This window comes from Ovis aries, chromosome 9 (genome assembly GCF_016772045.2).
Source record: "Ovis aries strain OAR_USU_Benz2616 breed Rambouillet chromosome 9, ARS-UI_Ramb_v3.0, whole genome shotgun sequence".
In the NCBI taxonomy this organism is placed as follows: Eukaryota; Metazoa; Chordata; class Mammalia; order Artiodactyla; family Bovidae; genus Ovis; species Ovis aries.
Genome location: NC_056062.1, coordinates 64,788,272 through 64,810,131, shown reverse-complemented (window position 1 = coordinate 64,810,131; position 21,860 = coordinate 64,788,272). Strand labels below are relative to the sequence as shown.

Here is a 21,860-nt window from a genome sequence, read left to right as displayed (position 1 = left end):
GATTGGGGATTGCACTAAAACAAATCAAAACAAAAAAACAGAAAGTCTATTCTGTGTTGTTTTTATTATTTTAATGTGTTTGGTAAACTATGAATAACTTTTATCCTATTGGTGAAGTGTTTGTAATCTTCCTGTTTCGAGAGGAAGACAGATGGGTAAAAGTGCCCAAGAGAGGGAATAAAATCAAGTTCTGGAGTACAACCAGTGATGGCATTTCAAGAAATCCTTCCCATAAAAAATTGGTTCACTGGAGAAATCAAGTTTTCTCCTTTAATGTGTTCCATTAAAATAAAAATAGAAATTCACAAAATGCCAAATATATTTTTAAAGTTTTAAGTAGTATAATAACATTTTTCTCTACTGATTTTGAGGCTTGTGAATGGTTCATTTAAAAAAGATAATTTGGATACTTTCAGCTTGAGAAACTTATTAAGAAAGTGTCAATATAAATAGTGTTTTATTTGTTTTCTTGGTAAGAAAGGGTTTGTGATGTTAGAGATTATCTCACAATACTAAATAAGTGAAAGTGTTAGTCACTCAGTCATGTCTGACTCTTTGCAACCCCATGGACTATAGCCCACCAGGCCCCTCTGCCCAGGGGATTCTCCAGGCAAGGATATTAGAGTGGGTATCCATTCCCTTCTCCAGAGGATCTTCCTGACCTAGGGATCAAACCCAGGTCTCTGGCATTGCAGGTGAATTCCTTCCAGTGAGTCATCAGGGAAGCCCCTAAGTTAGCCTTTTGGTTTACTAAATAAACCACAAGGCTAATTAGAAAAAAATGAAAGAAAATGAACTTTTATAAACAAATTTAAATTCAGAGTCACTGTCTCCTGGGCAGATTAGACCAAAATCAGTATCTGTTGTGCCTCTCATCAGCCTCAGAATTATCTAGCCTCTACTCTGCCATTTAAGCACTAGCCCTCAGTAATAATTTGGACTATTTCAACAAAGACCTTTAGGTGACTGACAAACTTGCTGACTGTGATAGACTCTGCTTGAGCCAAACTCAGAGTCAGGCTCACCCCCTTGGCTGGGCTTCCCTGATAAACACAGTTGATAAAGAATTTGCCTGTAATGGAGGAGATCCCAGGTTGACTCCTGGAAGATCCACTGGAGAAGGGATAGGCTAACCACTAGAGTCTTCTGGGGTTTCCCTTGTGGCTCAGCTGGTAAAGAATCTGCTTGCAGTGTGGGAGACCTGGGTTCGATCCCTGGGTTGGCAAGATCCCCTGGAGAAGAGAAAGGTTACCCACTCCAGTATTCTGACCTAGAGAATTCCATGGACTGTATAGGCCATGGGGTTGCAGAGAGTTGGACCCAACTTTCACCCCGGGCTCTGTCCTTGGTCCATTTAATTCCGTTTTAGCAAGAATCTGAACTAAATCTGTTGGTCAGTTTATTGAAAATCCTCACCCTTTTAGTAACACTTTGCATGACAGTTTAACATAATCCTTAAAATAATTCTGTGCATGAGAACACTATTACGACCACCTACCTTGATTGAAATGGACTGAATAGGATGTATTTGGCATACAATAGAATGCTGGACAAAAGTGAAAATGGTGTCTGCTCATGTTAGCACAGTGATACAAATTAATTGCTAGTGAAAATTAATTTTGACATAGACCTTTAAAAATGACTCTACTCTGACTCAGGCTTAACTAATAAATGTTAAAGATTGAAATTAAAGTTCTTTAAATTCATTTTAATTCCCAAGTATGTGTTAATCCTCTTACTGAATTTTGTAATAGTTCATAAAATATATTTCCATGCCACAAAGCTCTAAGTAAAGGGAAGTTAATATAATTAAATGATATTGTAGACAAGGTTGAAAAGAAAAAGAAAACAATAAATATATATTCATAAGTAAAAAAAAAAATCTCATGGGTCCAACCAGATTTACTGAAGAGAGACACCTAACATGGAATATACAGTTACAAATTTAAATGCTGGAATTTTTTTTCTGAGGGGCGAGGGGGCATAGGAGACTTGAATACAAAAATCAGAGATACAATATCTATCTGAAACTGATATAAAGATATCTTGCAATTATCTTAAATGTATTGTTAGATACAATCATCACAACTGTTTTTCATGGAAAGATATATGGCAACATATTTCCAGATTAAAATGTGTGAATACATGAGTTTATATGTATGTGTGTAACTGTGCATCATATGCAATACATCTACACGTTTAAATATGTTAGATGTTTATAAATAAAACAGAGATTTGTATATATATATCAGAATCAATTTACAAAATCAGACATATTTTAGATTTTTTAAACAAAACTATAGTATTCTAAGTGAAATTATTGTAAACTGATTCCAGCATTGTAAATTAGCTGCTGCTGCTGCTGCTAAGTCGCTTCAGTTGTGTCCGACTCTGTGCGACCCCATAGACAGCAGCCCACCAGGCTCCCTCGTCCCTGGGTTTCTCCAGGCAAGAACACTGGAGTGAGTTGCCATTTCCTTCTCCAATGCATGAAAGTGAAAAGTGAAAACAAAGCCGCTCTCTCGTGTCTGACTTGCAGCGACCCCAGGGACTGCAGCCTACCAGGCTCCTCTATCCATGGGGTTTTCCAGGCAAGAGTACTGGAGTGGGGTGCCATTGCCTTCTCCGACTGTAAATCAGAGTTTAATATACAGCCTTTGGCTAGTTATGTTAGCCATAGTTGCATGTACATGAGTATATGTTTTACTTTATAATATTAATATAATTTTCAATACATCATACAAAATAAAATTAAATATTTTAAATGGAAATGTATGCAATGAGTGTGAGGAAAATATAGAAGTATGATTGAGTTTATGAAGTAAATGCTAGAAAAATTTATCAATGTTTATATACATATTAGACTGACATTTCCACTTATTGTTGGTTTTTCAGAACTGCACAAATAATGATTATAGGAACTCACTTTTAAGATTTTTTAGTTAATACTTTTTTACATTTCCTTAGTATTTCCCTTCATAATGATATTACATAGATATTGCTGGAAAAAACCTATTATGGAATTTACTGAAACACACACCTTATAACCCATTAGCATTCTCATAGGTTCTCTTAATGATACAAGATAATACCAAAAGCATAGAAAAGAGAATAAAAAAATTAAAAAATAATGTTGGCATTACTTACTTTCATAGTGAATCTTGAAACCATTATTAGAACGACTATTGTCTGTTGTAAATAGAAGGTATATAAAATTACTGCTGCTAAATAGAAACTGGGGCACCTGTGTGCCATTGTAAGATCCAAGCAAGGGTGACAGAAGATTTGGCCCATCGTGAACTTCCAGAACATCATAATTCAATTCAGTCTGAAATCTAAAATTAAGAGAGACATGTGAAAATATATTTATTAGGAAAAAAACACTATAGGCTGCTACTTAAATTACTATTTATAATTTTTACTAATTATATATATAATTTTCTTTAGCTTTGCTAACATCTTATACATCATTTAAGGATCCATAATTAAGAATGCCAAAGTTATAAGCTCTTATTCCTGTGGACAATTTTCATGTAAATAGCATTTATATATACTTATTGTTCACAAGAAAGATTTATTCCAATGTTACAAACTGTCTTGAGTAAATAAATGGTCTTTTCGTTAACCAAACATGTTTTATGAAGTTGTCTTTTTTTTTTTTTGCTTTCTTCGTTTCTATGGAAAACTACGTGACTATATAACATTTACCCTCAGTCAGATCATCATAATTTCATCTTAATAGTATATGTATATATATTTCAAATCTGACCTCTGCTTCATACTGACCTCTGCTTCATATCTCTGCTTTTTTTGACAAATCTGTTTGGCCATTAAATTTTTGTATAGTTTTTATTTAGATTTTTGGCTGTTCTTCCTGATATTGCTTGCAATTTTTTAAAAGATATAATTATATTATAATCTGTAGCCAAAACAGACCTTCTTTTAACATGCATAACACATTATTGATAAATAAAATTTTGAATTCCTTCTTGCATGTCAGGATTATACCACATTTTGAATCTGGATCAGAAATCTTAGTTATAGAAAAAAAAAAAAGCCTTTATGTGGAATCATTAACAACTGAGCATCTGACTCCCTCGCCATGATGATCTTGCAGCCTAGGACATTCTTTTCTGCCTTCACCGAGGTTCTCCTATACATATTTCAGTTTTCAGCTTAGATATGTCCACAGCAAGCCTTTCTGTGACCTCACAGTGTAGGTTAGTTTCTTTACCATATTGTCACAATTTATTGTGCTTTTGTGATACTAATCATAGTTGCTTGCTTGTTGACAGCTGTCTCCTTTAAGAGATTATAAACTCCATGAGGTCAGACAGTTTCTGTTTTTCGTTGATGTTCTGCATATAGCAAACCCTCAGTAAATATTTATTAGATAAATGAAAGAATGAATGTATTTTAAAGGAAAAAAAAGAGAATATTTTTCTCTAGAACTGTTATTAATTTTATAAAAAAGGTCAATATATTTAGATACTTCAGTATTAACTATTCATTTTCATTCTTTTAAAATATACCTTCCAACACATTTTGTCAACTAGTTATATTCACTATGTTTTGAAAATAATTGTCAGTTGAAATATCCAACAATTTTCAGATAAGCACTTTATAATCAATAGTTATCATTAATAGATAATCACTCCATCATACCTAATAATAGTCAAAACAAAGTATATAATTTGATGCCATTTGAGAAATACAAATGAAATATTTTTAGATTTGTACTCTGGTACATACTATTAAAATAGGTTTAGTAAAACCAAAGGATTTCATAAGTTTATCTTACTTTTCACTTTGCAACCTGGGGTATATTGTATTTTTGTCTAATAAAAATAGTTTTTCCATTAATATTATTTAGAGTAGTAAATGTATAGAAACATATTATGTCTCGTAAATAAATGATCAGGCAATTATGCACTGCAAATCTATTATTTGGTTATTTTGTAGTCAGTCTACTCTAGTACTGAAATTGGACTTTCACTTTGATAGCAAGTCAGCTGATAACAACCAAATTAAAGTGTACAGAAAAGTCAGGGATTACTTTGAATTGAAGCATAAAGAGACTTATTTCTTAATAGAACAGCTACATTAAATGCTGTGATCAGAGAGTATCATTCAGTAGGAATGAATATATAAAAAGAAAATCATCACAGATTTGCCTCAAGAAACTATAAAAATACATTTAATAACAGAGAAAATGAAAAAGAGTTACACAATAATTTGAATTTCTTTCATTTTGTATTTTAGGATGGTTATGTATAAATTTTGCATGAATTACCTTGATCTACTGTGTATTTGTTTATGACATTAATTTTATTGTTTATCATAAAAAATGTTATGGAGCCATGAGATGATGTTAAAATGAAAATTAATTTGATCTTACTCAATTTCAGTATCTTATAAAATATTCTTTGTGTTATCCAAAATCTTTCTGACCACAATGAAACAGTTCTCATTTAAAAATTTACACTCAGGTAGACTGATACTGATAGCTTGTGGCCAGGAGTTAAGGAAGGAAGGTGAACAGAAATAAAAGTTTAGGATTATTAACAGTAAAGTTAATTGAGTTAGGAGCTACCAAATATTGAGAAATGAGAGAAGAAAGAAAACAAAATTCCTCTGCAAATCTCAGAATAACATCTAACTGTTGGCTATGTTAGAAAGAACTGTACAAAAAATATCTTTACCACCAAGATAATCACGATGATGTGATCACTCACCTAGAGCCAGACATCCTGGGATGTGAAGTCAAGTGAGCCTTAGGAAGCATCACTATAAACAAAGCTAGTGGAGGTGATGGAATTCCGGTTGAGCTATTTCAAATCCTAAAAGATGATGCAGTGAAAGTGCTGCACTCAATATGCCAGCAAATTTGGAAAACTCAGCAGTGGTCACAGGACTGGAAAAGGTCAGTTTTCATTCCAATCCCAAAGACAGGCAATACCAAAGAATGCTCAAACTACCGCACAATTGCACTCATCTCACACACTAGTAAAGTAGTACTCAAAATTCTCCAAGCCAGGCTTCACCAATACGTGAATCGTGAACTTCCAAATGTTCAAGCTGGTTTTAAAAAGGCAGCAGGACCACACATCAAATTGACAACATCCGTTGGATCATGGAAAAAGGAAGAGAGGTCCAAAAAAACATCTATTTCTGCTTTATTGACTATGCCAAGGCCTTTCTTTGACTGTGTGGATCACAATAAACTGTAGGAAATTCTGAAAGAGATGGGAATATCAGACCACCTGACCTGACTCTTGAGAAACCTGTATGCAGGTAAGGAAGCACAGTTAGAACTGGATATGGAACAACAGACTGGTTCCAAATAGGAAAAGGAGTACGTCAAGGCTGTATATTGTCACTCTGCTTATTTAACTTAGATGCAGAGTACATCATGAGAAATGCTGGGCTGGAAGAAGCACAAACTGGAATCAAGATTGCTGGGAGAAATATTACTAACCTCAGATATGCAGATGACACCACCCTTATGGCAGAAAATGAAGAGGAACTAAAAAGCCTCTTAATGAAAATGAAAGAGGAGAGTGAAAAAGTTGAAGCTCAACGTTCAGAAAATGAAGATCATGGCATCCAGTCCCATCACTTCAAGGGAAATAGATGGGGAAACAGTGGAAACAGTGGTTGACTATTTGGGGGGGCTTCAAAATCACTGCAGATGGTGATTGCAGCCATGAAATTAAAAGACGCTTACTCCTTGGGAGGAAAGTTATGACCAACCTAGATAGCATATTCAAAAGCAGAGATATTACTTTGCCAACAAAGGTCCGTCTAGTCAAGGCTATGGTTTTTCCAGTGGTCATGTATGGATGTGAGAGTTGGACTATAAAGAAAGCTGAGTGCCAAAGAATTGACGTGATTTTGAACTGTGGTGCTGGAGAAGACTCTTGAGAGTCCCTTGGACTGCAAGGAGATTCAACCAGTCCATTCTAAAGAAGATCAGTCCTGGGTGTTCACTGAAAGGACTGATGTTGAAGCTGAAACTCCAATATGTTGGCCACCTGATGCAAAGAGCTGACTCATTTGAAAAGACCCTGATACTGGGAAAGATTGAGGGCAGGAGGAGAAGTGGTCGACAGAGGATAAGAGGATAAGATGGCATCACCGACTCAATGGACATGAGTTTGAGTAAACTCTGGGAGTTGGTTTTGAACAGGGGTGCCTGGCATGTTGCGGTTCATGGGATCGCAAAGAGTCGGACATGACTGAGTGATTGAACTGAACTAAACTTAGGTTGAAAGTGAAGGTGAAAATGAAGTCGCTCAGTCATGTCTGATTCTTTGCGACCCCATGGACTGTAGCCCATCAAGCTCCTCCAGCCATGGGATTCTCCAGGCAAGAATACTGGAGTGGGTTGAGATTTCCTTCTCCAGGAGACCTTCCTGACCCAGGGATCGAACCCGGGTCTCCCACATTGCAGGCAGACACTTTAACCTCTGAGCCACCAGGGAAGGAACAGTTAAAACTTATATGTCCATTAGTGGTTTTGTTATATTTTTTTTGCATCTGATGTGTATGTGTGTGCTAAGTCACTTTATTGACTCTTTGCAGCCTATGGACTGTAGCCTATGGAGTGTAGCCTACCAGGTTCTTCTGTTCATGGGACTCTTGAGGCAAGAATACTGGAGTGGGTTGCCATACCATTCTTCAAGTGATCTTTTTGAGCCAGGGATTGAACCCATGTCTCCTACATTGGCAGGTGGATTCTTTACTGCTGAGCCATCAGGGGAAGCCCTTGCATTTGACAGGAAAGTGTAATTCTTAAGATATTACTGATTTAGACAATCTCAAGAAGCCAACTAATGGCTAATATATGTGTAATGCTTTCAGTATTTGTTTTTCTGTAGACTAATTCTAATCACTCACAACATTTGAGAATATGTGAGTTTGTGTTAGTCACTCAGTCATGTCTAACTCTTTCTGACCCCATGGACTGTAGCTCGCCAGACTCCTCTGTCCACGGGGTTCTCTAGGCAAGAATACTCAAGTGGATTGCCATTTCCTTCTCCAGAGGATCTTTCCAACCCAGGGATCAAACCCTGGTCTCCAAAGTCATCTGAATATATTATCTGAATTTTTAAATTTCTTTTTCAGCCAATTTTTCAGTCAATTAGTTTTTCTTTTTCAGTCAATTAGTTTATGCTATTCATGAGTAGTAGAAAGCAAATGGTGTTACTCTGTAATAAATGCAATCCATCATTTGGAAACAAATTCTATAAAAAGATATTCTCAGGATGAGAAGAATATTAAAGAATTAACAATCAGTGTCCTTACAAGAGTTCAGCTGAAAATCAGAAAGGAATTCATTTTCTTAACAACATAATTCTTGGTGGATAGTTCAAAGATGATATCTTGTTTCTCAGAAATATCATCAGGGGAAAATGAAGCAATGAAATACTATAAGCTCACTAAACAAGGAAGTGATAGATGTACACATTTTTGATTTCAAAGTGACTATTTTATGTTATTACCTAATGGATAAAATCCTCATTTATTTTTAACTTGATGAAGACTGATGGTTGTTGTTCAGCTACACAGCTACTTCTGACCATGTAGCAGAAGTTTAAAAATGTTAATTACTTTAAAGAAGACAGTTTCTGATAAAAAGTAAATGGAGTATGGACAACCCTAAAACAGGTCACACACACGCTTTAGGAATCTTTAGGAAAAACAAAAGAAATAGAAGTTTCAAAAATAATTTTCCCTTCAAATAGCTCAAACTCAAGAATCCAATGGGGGTGGGTGGTGTGTGTTTGTGTATGTGTATGTGTGCTTGCACACGTGCACATGTACATGTATGAAGGGCAGATGGAGGATTCAAATCCCCAGACATTTTTGTTCACAACACTTAAAGTAATGTGGGACTTTATTTATTTTAGTTACATAAAGTGTGATTCAAAAGAAATATACTGATATAGCTGAGCCTTGTCTATTCTAAAATAGTGAAAACATCATCAATAAATACACGAAGTGGTCTAACTCTTAATTCTTCCAGTGTTTGGGCTAATTAACATGAAATTGTTTAAAAATTAAAAAAAGAAGATTGCTATCAAGGAGGTGAAGGAGCTGAGGAGCAGGGAGGGGCGGGGTTGTAATTTACTTGAGTGGGTAGTTGAGGGATTAAGAAAAAAGGCATAATTAACAAGTCCTGATCAGTGATACTCATGGGAGAAGTCAAAAATCTTTGGATTCTGGAAATCGTTTTTCATCCTAGGCTTGTTGTTGTGATTCAATATACAGAACTGTTTTTTGTTGCTGTGCACAAACCCTAGCAGTGAAAATCACTTTTTAATTTGATTCTCTTGCTTCTGCTGCTGCTGCTAAGTCGCTTCAGTCATGTGACTCTGTGCGACCCCATAGACGGCAGCCTACCAGGCTCCCCCGTCCCTGGGATTCTCCAGGCAAGAACATTGGAGTGGGTTGCCACTTCCTTCTCCAGTGCCTGAAAGTGAAATGTGAAAGTGAAGTCGCTCAGTTGTGTCTGACTCCTAGCGACCCCATGGACTGCAGCCTACCAGGCTCCTCCGTCCATGGGATTTGCCAGGCAAGAGTACTGGAATGGGGTTGCCATTGCCTTCTCCTCTCTTGCTTCTAGTCTAACTTAAAAAATTGTGTCTCAGGAAAAAGGTAAGAGAATAAGAAAGTGGCAGAGTAACAATAACTGGGTAAACTATACTTATCAAAATTCAATTAGGTGTTTCTAGCATTGCATCTTATAAAAATGACTGGAAAGATTTTTTTCTTTTCCAAAGGAAGGTAAATTTGGGCTGACCTGACTTAGAACATAGCCTGTAGGTGCATATTAGTTTTGAGAATTCTGAAGGTATCTAAAGAAGATAGCAAAGAAGCCCATGCAACAACATGTTTGAAGAGATAAGACAGACATATTAAGAACTCTGGACAGAGAAAATAGTGCCTTCAAATAAAAGTCCCAAATCATAAGTTATGTGTGTGGTGCTCCAAATTACAACCATTGCTTTGCAACCTAACTGCTTTTCAGGTAGGCAGTGCTAGATAGCCTACGTAAGGCTGAAGGATATCACGCACGTGTGCTCATCAGTCGCTAAGTCATGTCTGACTCTTTGCAACCCTGTGGACCATAGCCTGCCAGGCTCCTTTGTCCATGGGATTCTCCAGGCAAGGATACCAGAGTGGGTTGCCATCTCCTCCTCAGGAGATCTTCCTGACCAGTGATTGAACCCATGTCTCCGGCAATGGCAGGCAGATTCTTTATCACTGAGCCACCTGGGAAGCCCTGAAAGATATCAGGGGTTACTTTAGTGGAGTTTAGTGACTATTATTAGCAAACTGGGAAATGCTGTTTCATACAATAATACACTCTTTGTTAAAAACACTTAATTTTCTTATGATATTATTTTATGCTTATGTAATTCTTCTAAATTGAATATTTATGTTTATATATATATTTAATTTTAATTTAAAATTTGGCTACAATCTGAGTCATCTGGGAAGTAGATAAGGGGTAAATTATTCTTATATGAACACTGATCTTTGATTTAGGGGGAAAACCTTAATCTGCATGTTTAGAAAGAAAGGCAAAAATTCATCCCCATTATCCCACCCATTGCCAAGTTGGGAGCTCAGAGAAACAAAGACTTAAATTGCTTTGCTTAAGTTAACAGATATTTTGAGATTTATCCTGCTATATAGTGGAGGGAGGAACTAGGGAGTGAGGGAAATGAGGGGTGAAGATCCTGATGGGGAAAATACTGGATAGACATGGAGAAGGGTCTAAGCTAAGGGGAGAAAACTAGAGAGAGAAGCAATCATTCCCATGATGGAGTTTACCAGGACAATTTTAGAACAGTGAGGGTTTATTTAATCTTAAATTACTCTGGATTGTCCAATAATCCTACTTGGTTATCCCTTGTACTAAAGTTTTCTTTCTTTCTATTGTGAGAATGAAGGCAAGTGATCCAAATAAACAGCAGAGTAAGGAGTTGAGAGGACAGCAGCTTCTGTACCTCAAGTGAGATGACTCGAAGAGCAGGGATTCAGAGTCATAAGTGAACAAAAGCATCTCCACGGAAGCTCTGAGGATGTAAAGAGGGCCTAGACTTCCCTTTGTATCTGAGATGGGGCTCAACTCTTCATTAGATATTGAATGATGATGATTGATGAGAATTATTAATATATGGGTGAAAATATTATGAATTATAAAAACATAAGATGTTTCAATCACCTTAGCATCATAACTCCTGATATAAAATAATGTTAAGTCCAAAACAGGAAATACTAAAATCATGTGTTTAAACCTATAATATATGCAATTTTTTTAAGTGTGAGATCAATTATGACAGAGTGACAACTATGCTACCATTTCAGGTGTGATGCTCTAAATTTAACAAATTTAAAATATATTTTAAATCTGTCATATTGACATATTTTTAAAAAATTATTTAATGACATGATCAATAATATTATGTTATATGGTATACTCCAAACCAAGTAAAATTTTGTGTAATAAAGTAAGGTTGGTTAATTTGGATCACACATTGATGGGGCACTGTTATTTGACAACGATTTGATTCTAAATAAATAAGATGCTTTTTAAGCTTTTTTAAAATTACTATGGCAACAAGCTATGTCAACTACTGAACAAATGACATGGTTTTAATATCACAATAAAAACTCTTCATATTATTCTAAATGAATTCACTTTTTAATATGTAAGTCATTATGGGCTAAAACTTAAATGTTGAAATCCTAACCTCTTAATACCTCTGACTGTGACTGTATTTGGAGAAAGGTCCTTTAATTAGGTAATTAAGGTAAAATGAGATTACATGGGAGGACCTTCCCTGGTGGCTCAGATGGTAAAGAATCTGCCTTCAATGCAGAAGATGGAGGTTTGATCCCTGGGTGAAGAAGATCCCCTGGAGACCCACTCCAGTATTCTTGCCTGGAGAATTCCATGGACATAGATGCCTGCTAGGCTATAGTCCATATGGGCACAAAGAGTCAGACATGACTGAGTGACTAGACTAACTAAAATATGACTTCCGTCCTTATAAGAAAAGATTAGGAAATGGATACACACAGATGGAAGACCACATGGAGACACAGGAAGGCATAGACAGGCATCTATTAGCTAAAGACTAAAGCCTTAGAGGACAACCCTGTTGACACCTTTATCTCAGACTTCTAGACTTTAGAACTATGAGGAAAGACATTTCTGTTATTTAAGCCACTTAATCTATTATATTTTGTTATGGCAGCCCGAGGAAATTAATACAGTCATAATAAAATTGTGTAGGTCATAATAAGGGAGAGTGACCTCATATGAAATGATTAGTATAATACATCTTTCAAAATAGAATGTTTTCCTCTCAAATTTTTACATTAGCCTGAATAGATTAATTCAATGAAGGTACTCTTTCATTAGGGAAAGATCATGTTATATTTGTAAAATTCAATCATCAGAGCACAATTCTGACAAATATACATATATTTACTATAAGGCTTACAAGGGTTCCTTCTCTTTCTTTTTTCTTTTTTTGTGTAAAGAAAAGGTTGGAAGATGAGAGGGGTCAAAATGTAATTGAAAAATTATATAGATACTTCTATTTGGATTTGGGAATAGTGATCCAATCACAGACATGAAAACAGAAAATATTATAATCTTATAGGATATAGATTATTTCATCAGTAATACTAATTATCCTGGGTGGGAGTGGACACTTTACTGACAAATCATTAATTCACATGAATTTGACACAGCCATTTTTCTGAAGGCCCTTTAAGTGTAGGTATATGGGTAATGTATGTAAGCAGATGCCTCAGGCTGCAATATGGTAACAATTCAAATGTATTTACAGCATGTTTACCTTTGACAGTCTAGCAGAATAGAATCCACAGGGCCTTCAAAATATAGGGCAACTAAACATTAAGTTAAAGGTTATAGATTCATATCTCAGCAGTGTGTGTGTGTGTATGTGCGTGTATATATGAATAAAAAATCCATCTTATGTATCTCATTAGTACTGATAGAGCATTAAGCAAATAGAAAATTAACTTCAGAACAGACTGAAGGCTAAAGGGGAAAACATTCTGAAACACTCAAGGTACAACAACTGACTAGTTCAATAAAATTAATCATTAATTTGGTAAGTAAATTAGAGAATGTCAACTATATTTTAGATAATGTTTTTTAAGTAGAAAAGCATTTTAAGAAACCTTTCAAATGTAATTTTGATAGAGTGTCCTGGTTCAGCTTCAATCACCCATTCACAATTCAGAGAGTCTTTATAGTATCCAGGCCATCCTGGTGACAGAATCAATCCACTGGGAGCTGAAAAATGGCCACCACACGGAGCTGAAAAATAAAATCAGAGAATAGGTAAAAACAAAATTTTAGAGAGTAAGCTGCGGAAGATATTTTTAGTATTAATTGTATTTATTAAAATTAATCTGTGTATGTATATTGGAGAAGAAAATGGCAACCCACTCCAGTATTCTTGCCTAGAGAATCCTGTGGACAGAGGAGCCTGGTGGTCTGCTGTCCATAGAGTCGCACAGAGTCAGACACAACTGAAGTGACTTAGTGTGCACATGTGTATGTATATACTAAACACTATTTTAAAACATTTTGGAAGTAAAACATCTAGTCATTTTATTATTGAATAATTATTTTCCGCCCCCCCAAAAAAACACCTTTACTTTTTGAAATAAGGTTTAGTTACACACTCAGCATGTCAGATGAACTCAAGTCTCCCAATTATATCCCTTAAATATGCTCTTGTGTCTCCACCATTTTCCCCATTTTAAAATCTTGGGGAAAAAAAAAAAAAACATGTTGTTAGTTTTAGTTTATCTCTTTCGTTTTCTGATTTATGTATCAAATACTGTTAATTCACACAGAAAACTAGCCAATCTGATCATATGGACCACAGCCTTGTCTAACTCAATTAAACTAAGCCATGCCATGTGGGGCCAAGACGGGAGGGTCATGGTGGAGAGGTCTGACAGCATGTGGTCCACTGGAGAAGGGAATGGCAAACCACTTCAGTATTCTTGCCTTGAGAATCCCATGAACAGTATGAAAAAGGCAAAATGATACGATACTGAAAGGGGAACTCCACGGGTTAGTAGATGCCCAATATGCTACTGGAGATCAGTGGAGAAATAACTCCAGAAAGAATGAAGGGATGGAGCCAAAGTAAAAAAAAAATACCCAGTTGTGGATGGGACTGGCAATAGAAGCAAGGTCTGATGCTGTAAAGAGCAATACTGCATAGGAACCTGGAATGTCAGGTCCATGAATCAAGGCAAATAGGAAGGGCTCAAACAGGAGATGGCAAGAGTGAACGTCGACATTCTAGGAATCAGCGAACTAAAATGGAGTGGAATGGGTGAATTTAACTCAGATGACTATTATACCTACTACTGTGGGCAGGAATCCCTAAGAAGAAATGGAGTAGCCAACATGGTCAACAAAAGAGTCCAAAATGCAGTACTTGGATGCAATCTTAAAAATGACAGAATGACCTCTGTTCATTTCCATTTCAAACCATTCAATATCACAGTAATACAAGCCTATGCCCCAACCAGTAACGCTGAAAAATCTGAAGTTGAATGGTTCTATGAAGACCTACGAGACCTTTTAGAACTAACACCCAAAAAAGATGTCCTTTTCATTATAGGGGACTGGAATGCAAAAGTAGGAAGTCAAGAAACACCTGGAGTAACAGGCAAATTTGGCCTTGGAGTATGGAATGAAGCAGGGCAAAGGCTAATAGAGTTTTGCCAAGAGTACACACTGGTCATAAAAAACTCTATTCCAGCAACACAAGAGAAGACTATACACATGGACATCACCAGATGGTCAACACTGAAAACAGAATGATTATATTCTTTGCAGGCAAAGATGGAGAGGCTGTATACAGTCAGTAAAAATAAGACCAGGAGCTGACTGTGGCTCATATCATGAACTCCTTATTGACAAATTCAGACTTAAATTGAAGAAAGTAGGGAAAACCACTAGACCATTCAGGTATGACCTAAATCAAATCCCTCATGATTATACAGTGGAAGTGAGAAATAGATTTAAGGGACTAGATCTGATAGAGTGCCTGATGAACTATGGACGGAGGTTAGTGACATTGTACAGGAGACAGGGATCAAGACCATCCCCATGGAAAAGAAATGCAAAAAAGAAAAATGGCTGTCTGAGGAGGCCTTACAAATAGCTGTGAAAATAAGAGAAGTGAAAAGGAAAGATATAAGCATCTGAATTCAGAGTTCCAAAGAATACCAAGGAGAGATAAGAAAGCCTTCCTCAGCGATCAATGCAAAGAAATAGAGGGAAACAACAGAATGGGAAAGATTAGAGATCTCTTCAAGAAAATTAGAGATCCCAAGGGAACATTTCATGCAAAGATGGGCTCGATAAGGGACAGAAATGGTATTGACCTAATAGAAGCAGAGGATATTAGGAAGAGGTGCCAAGAATATACAGAAGAACTGTACAAAAAAGAGCTGCATGACCCAGATAATCACTATGGTGTGATCACTCACCTAGAGTCAGACATCCTGGAATGTGAAGTCAAGTGGGCCTTAGAAAGCATCACTAAGAACAAAGCTAGAGGAGGTGATGCAGTTCCAGTTGCGTTATTTCAAATCCTGAAAGATGATGCTGTGAAAGTGCTACCCTCAATATGCCAGCAAATTTGGAAAACTCAGCAGTGGCCACAGGACTGGAAAAGGTCGGTTTTCATTCCAATCCCAAAGAAAGGCAATACCAAAGAATGCTCAAACTACTGCACAATTGCACTCATCTCACACGCTAGTAAAGTAATGCTCAAAATTCTCCAAGCCAGGCTTCAGCAATACGTGAACCATTAACTTCCACATGTCCAAGCTGGTTTCAGAAAAGGCAGAGGAACCAGAGATCAAATTGCCGACATCCGCTGGATCATCAAAAAAGCAAGAGAATTCCACGAAAATATCTATTTCTGCTTTATTGACTATGCCAAAGCCTTTGACTGTGTGGATCACAATAAATTGTGGAAAATTGTGAAAGAGATGGGAATACCAGACCACCTGACCTGCCTCTTGAGAAACCTGTATGCAGGTCAGGAAGCAACAGTTAGAACTGGACATGGAACAACAGACTGGTTCCAAATAGGAAAAGGAGTACATCAAAGCTGTATACTGTCACCCTGCTTATTTAACTTATATGCAGAGTACATCATGAGAAACACTGGGCTGGAAGAAGAACAAGCTGGAATCAAGATTGCCAGGAGAAATATCAATAACCTTAGACATGCAGATGACAGCACTCATGGGAGAAAGTGAAGAGCAATTAAAAAGCCTCTTGATGAAAGTGAAAGAGGAGAGTGAAAAAGTTGGCTTAAAGCTCAACATTCAGAAAACGAAGATCATGGCATCTGGTCCCATCACTTCATGGGAAATAGATGGGGAAATAGTGGAAACAGTGTCAGACTTTTTGGGGTGGGGGGGCTCTAAATCACTGCAGATGGTGATTCCAGCCATGAGATTAAAAGACACTTACTCCTTGGAAGGAAAGTTATGACCAACTTAGATAGCATATTGAAAAGCAGAGACATTACTTTGCCAACAAAGTCCATCTAGTCAAGACTATGGTTTTTCCAGTGGGCATGTATGGATGTGAGAGTTGGACTGTGAAGATGCCTGAGCACTGAAGAATTGATGCTTTGAACTGTGGTGCTGGAGAAGACTCTTGAGAGTCCCTTGGACTGCAAGGAAATCCAACCAGGCCATTCTAAAGGAGATCAGTCCTGGATGTTCATTTGAAGTTTGATGCTAAAGATGAAACTCCAATTCTTTGGCCAACTCATGCGAAGAGTTGACTCTTTGGAAAAGACCCTGATGCTGGGAGGGATTGGGGGCAGGAGGAGAAGGGGACGACAGAGGATGAGATGGCTGGATGGCATCACTGACTCAATGGGTGTGAGTTTGAGTAAACTCTGAGAGTTGGTGATGGGCAGTGAGTCTTGGTGTGCTGCTATTCATGGGGTCGCAAAGAGTCAGACATGACTGAGTGACTGAACTGAACTGTTAATTCATGTTACACGCTGTCTAAAACTTTGATCTTCCTTTAATCAGAGTCCCTATTATAATTTTAGTCCTTCATTGATTCAGTTTCTTTCTTGATCTCCCATCTGTTAGTATCTCTCTTGCTCCAGCCCAGCTGTCAGAATAATGCCCTTCAAATTACAGTTTCATGATACCATTTGCTTTTCTAGACAGGTACCTTGATCTCTTTTTCCTTTAACATAAGATTAAACTCAGCTTATCATTTCAAGAATTTAACCATCTGATTTTTCCTAAACTCATACGCAATTGAAATCACAATGATAGCATTTTAATCCCAGTAGTTACTGATAAGGTATTTTAGTGTAAACACCTCGTTTTGAAGAGAAATAAACCAAGTCGAGTGAACAACTTGTCAAAGTTCACAGGATTTGACAGTCTCAAAAGTATTTTCAAGTCAGCTTTTACAAAACAAGACTTCAAACCAGTCCTCTCCCATTATTGTCAATATCATTACATGAAATCACCATCCATGGATTTGAAAAGCCCAGAAATTTAGAAGTAGTCATCTTTTATAGTCTAATCTCAGTCTCCTTCATTGCAGGTAGATTCTTCATTGTTTCAGCCACCAAGGAAGCCCATTTTCCTTACTATTTACTCCCATATCCAACTCATCCTCAAGTTCATTCTTTTTTTCTCAATGTCTACAGCTGTCAGATTTAGTTTAAATTAACCATAATTTCATATCTGGAGTAAACCCTCTTAATTGAGTCTCTTAATTGGTCTTCTCATTTACACTAACTATCCTCCACACTATGGTCAGAGTAATTTTTTAAACCATAAACATCCTTAAATGGTCTCTTGCTGTGCTGACCAACAGTCCCTGAATGATCTAGTTATTGCCTTAAACTCTAGCCTATACTTTGAACTTCTCCCCCTGCACTCAGCAGCCCTGATACATTAGCCTGCTTTATATCTTCAGGATGAACACAAAGAGGAGATAAAATGGAACAAAAATATTTGAATTATTAATAATTATTTGGAATGTCAAATGGGTACTATATCAGCTTCAACAAGTTAGAGACCCTTCTCAGTGACTTCAGTTCAGTTCAGTTCAGTCACTCAGTCATGTCTGACTCTTTTCAACTCCATGAATCACAGCATGCCAGGCCTCCCTGTCCATCACCAACTCCCAGAGTTCACTCAGACTCATGTCCATCGAGTCAGTGATGCCATCCAGCCATCTCATCCTCGGTCGTCCCCTTCTCCTCCTGCCCCCAATCCCTCCCAGCATCAGAGTCTTTTCTAATGAGTCAACTGTTTGCATGAGGTAGCCAAAGTACTGGAGTTTCAGCTTTAGCATCATTCCTTCCAAAGAAATCCCAGGGCTGATCTCCTTCAGAATGGACTGGTTGGATCTCCTTGCAGTCCAAGGGACTCTCAAGAGTCTTCTCCAACACCACAGTTAAAAAGCATCAATTTTTCAGCACTCAGCCTTCTTCACAGTCCAACTGTCACATCCATACATGACCACAGGAAAAAACATAGCCTTGGTTAGACAGACCTTAGTCGGCAAAGTAATGTCCCTGCTTTTCAATATGCTATCTAGGTTGGTCATAACTTTCCTTCCAAGGAGTAAGCGTCTTTTAATTTCATGGCTGCAGTCACCATCTGCAGTGATTTTGGAGCCCCCCAAAATAAAGTTTGACACTTTTTCCACTGTTTCCCCATCTATTTCCCATGAAGTGATGGGACTCGTTGCCATGATCTTCGTTTCTGAATGTTGAGCTTTAAGCCAACTTTTTCACTCTCCACTTCCACTTTCATCAAGAGGCTTTTTTAGTTCCTCTTCACTTTCTGCCATAAGGGTGGTGTCATCTGCATATCTGAGGTTATTGATATTTCTCCCAGCAATCTTGATTCCTGCTTTTGTTTCTTCCAGTCCAGCGTTTCTCATGATGTACTCTGCATATAAGTTAAATAAGCAGGGTGACAATATACAGCTTTGATGTACTCCTTTTCCTATTTGGAAACAGTCTGTTGTTTCATGTCCAGTTCTAACTGTTGCTTCCTGACCTGCATACAGATTTCTCAAGAAGCAGGTCAGGTGGTCTGGTTTTCCCATCTCAATAACTTAGCATTTTATATTTTTATTTTCTTTAAATATTTCCTTTATAACTCCATCTCATGTGTTTATATTTTTATCTTTGTTGTTTACTTGTTTCTTTCAGTTTTACCTTACAGAATTTCTAAAATCTATTGTTCCAGACACTGTTTTTACACTTTTTCATTCTAAAGTAATTAGAATAACCCAAACAAAATATGACATGCATAATAAATTGGCCTAAGAATCAAGCATTATTATAAAATGTCCATTTGTGAAAAACATTTTTTACATGAAATTGCCAAAATTTGTTATTTGTATAAGTAAGAACTTTCACATAAAACTAAATTTTCTTCCCTATTAGAATTTGATTTTGTTTGTTTAAAAGCTCACAGGATAGTATTTTCATGAGGATTATTAATCTTCCTTGTAATGATAATCATAATTAGGCTTCCTGTAGCGTTATTATGCATTTCAAAAGTAAAATTATGTGCATAACAGTCACTTAAATTGCCATATTTTAAAAGACAGAGGAAAGCATTTTGGTGAGAGAAGATCACTGAAATATGGTATTTCTAATGGATATACCTAATATATCATCAACTCATACTGTTATAGGAAAGGATTTGTACACTTCAGTCTAATCATAATTAAAAGAGGTAATCAGTCATAAAATTAGCAGTTGAGTAATGGGCCACTAACTATTAAAAAGTAGAATACCCAGAAGCATTTTGGTTGGTCCCTCGGTACAAAATGTTAGAGAGGCAGAGTTGTTCGGAAGGAGTATTAAAGCAAAGGAGTAGCATAAATATGTTGTGACTGTTTACTGAAAGTATTTTCCCAAATAGTGACCTTGCTACAAAGTGATAATTCCCCTAATTAACATACAACTTATTTCCATAATGCCTGAAAATAAATATGCAGCTATTGAATTTTAAGAAATGCTTACATAGTTAACACCAAAAGCTTGTCTACCTCAAAGTATAATGGTACTATAGTCCTTAAGAAAAACTTCTGGAAAAGACAGTATCTTTGACAGAACAAAGAAAACTTGGAATATATAGAAAACAGAAAGTAGATCAAGATACAAGGAGTTATTTTCAAGTTCTATTTATTCATTCATCATTTACTCATTTGTATTTCAATCATTCAGCAAACAATTGTGTGTCAGATACATGCCCCTGTGATATCTGGACTACTTCTAAGTTATCAGTTTCCAGGCAATCTGTAAGAAGTCCTATGTATTATTTATGAAATATTTAAAATAATCCAACCGCATATGTATCATTATAGATCAGAACACTGATGTGTAGAAAATTTATATAATTTGCACATCAGCTAGCAAGGATTTGAACAGAGGCAATCTGACACTAGAATTTCTTTACAAATGTAATTAAGATATTCTCATTCCTTTTCTCACGTTTCCCATGTGCAAAACACAGAAATGTAAACATAAAAAATAATAATGTCATAAGTTATATAAATGCTAGTAAAGTAATGCTCAAAATTCTCCAAGCCAAGCTTCACCAATACGTGAACTGTGAACTTCCAGATGTTCAAGCTGGTTTTAGAAAAGGCAGAGGAACCAGAGATCAAATTGCCAACATCCGCTGGATCGTCAAAAAAGCAAGAGAATTCCAGAAAAACATCGAATTCTGCTTTAATGATTATGCCAAAGCCTTTGACTGTGTGGATCACAATAAACTGTGGAAAATTCTGAAAGAGATGGGAATACAGACCACCTGACCTGCCTCTTGAGAAACCTGTATGCAGGTCAGGAAGCAACAGTTAGAATTGGACATGGGACAACAGACTGGTCCCAAATAGGAAAAGGAGTACATCAAAGCTGTATATTGTCACCCTGCTTATTTAACTTATATACAGAGTACATCATGAGAAACTCTGAGTAGGATGAAGCACAAGCTGGAATCAAGATTCCCGGGAGAAATATCAAAAACCTCAGATAGGCAGATGACACCACTCTTATGACAGAAAGTGAAGAGGAACTAAAGAGCCTCTTGATGAAAGTGAAAGAGGAGAGTGAAAAAAGTTGCTTAAAGCTCAACATTCAGAAAACGAAGATCATGGAATCTGGTCCCATTACTTCATGGCAAATAGAGGGGGAAACAGTGGAAACAGTGTCAGACTTTGGGGCTCCAAAATTACTGCAGATTGTGACTGCAGCCATGAAATTGAAAGACGCTTACTCCTTGGAAGGAAAGTTATGACCAACCTAGATAGCATATTAAAAAACAGAGACATTCCTTTGCCAACAAAGGTCAGTCTAGTCAAGGCTATGGTTTTTCCAATGGTCATGTATGGATTTGAGAGTTGGACTATAAAGAAAGCTGAGCACCAAAGAATTGACGGTTTTGAATTGTGGTGTCGAAGACTCTTGAGAGTCCCTTGGACTGCCAGGAGATCCAACTAGTCCATCCTAAAGGAGATCAGTCCTGGGTGTTCATTGGAAGGTCTGATGTTGAAGCTGAAATTCCAGTACTTTGACCACCTGATGTGAAGAGCTGACTCATTCGAAAATACCCTGATGCTGGGAAAGATTGAGGGCAGGAGGACGTGGATGATAGAGGGTGAGATGGTTAGATGGTATCACCGACTCAATGGCCATGAGTCTGGTTTGGCTCCGGGAGTTGGTGTTGGACAGGGAGGCCTGGCATACTGTGGTTCA

General features: G+C 36.9%; 1 protein-coding gene across 2 annotated transcripts in view; it reads right to left on the bottom strand.

Moving 5' to 3' along the window:
* The window catches only part of CSMD3 (CUB and Sushi multiple domains 3), a 1,392,034-nt gene that overhangs the window by 439,788 nt on the left and 930,386 nt on the right, over nucleotides 1-21,860 (bottom strand). For both annotated transcript variants that reach the window (XM_060393469.1, XM_027973090.3), the window contains 2 exons: nucleotides 13,231-13,369; nucleotides 3,148-3,335 (listed from right to left, as the gene is read on the bottom strand). In XM_060393469.1, coding sequence (XP_060249452.1) covers nucleotides 3,148-3,335; nucleotides 13,231-13,369 — 327 coding nt within the window. The remainder of the gene's footprint in view (nucleotides 1-3,147; nucleotides 3,336-13,230; nucleotides 13,370-21,860) is intronic.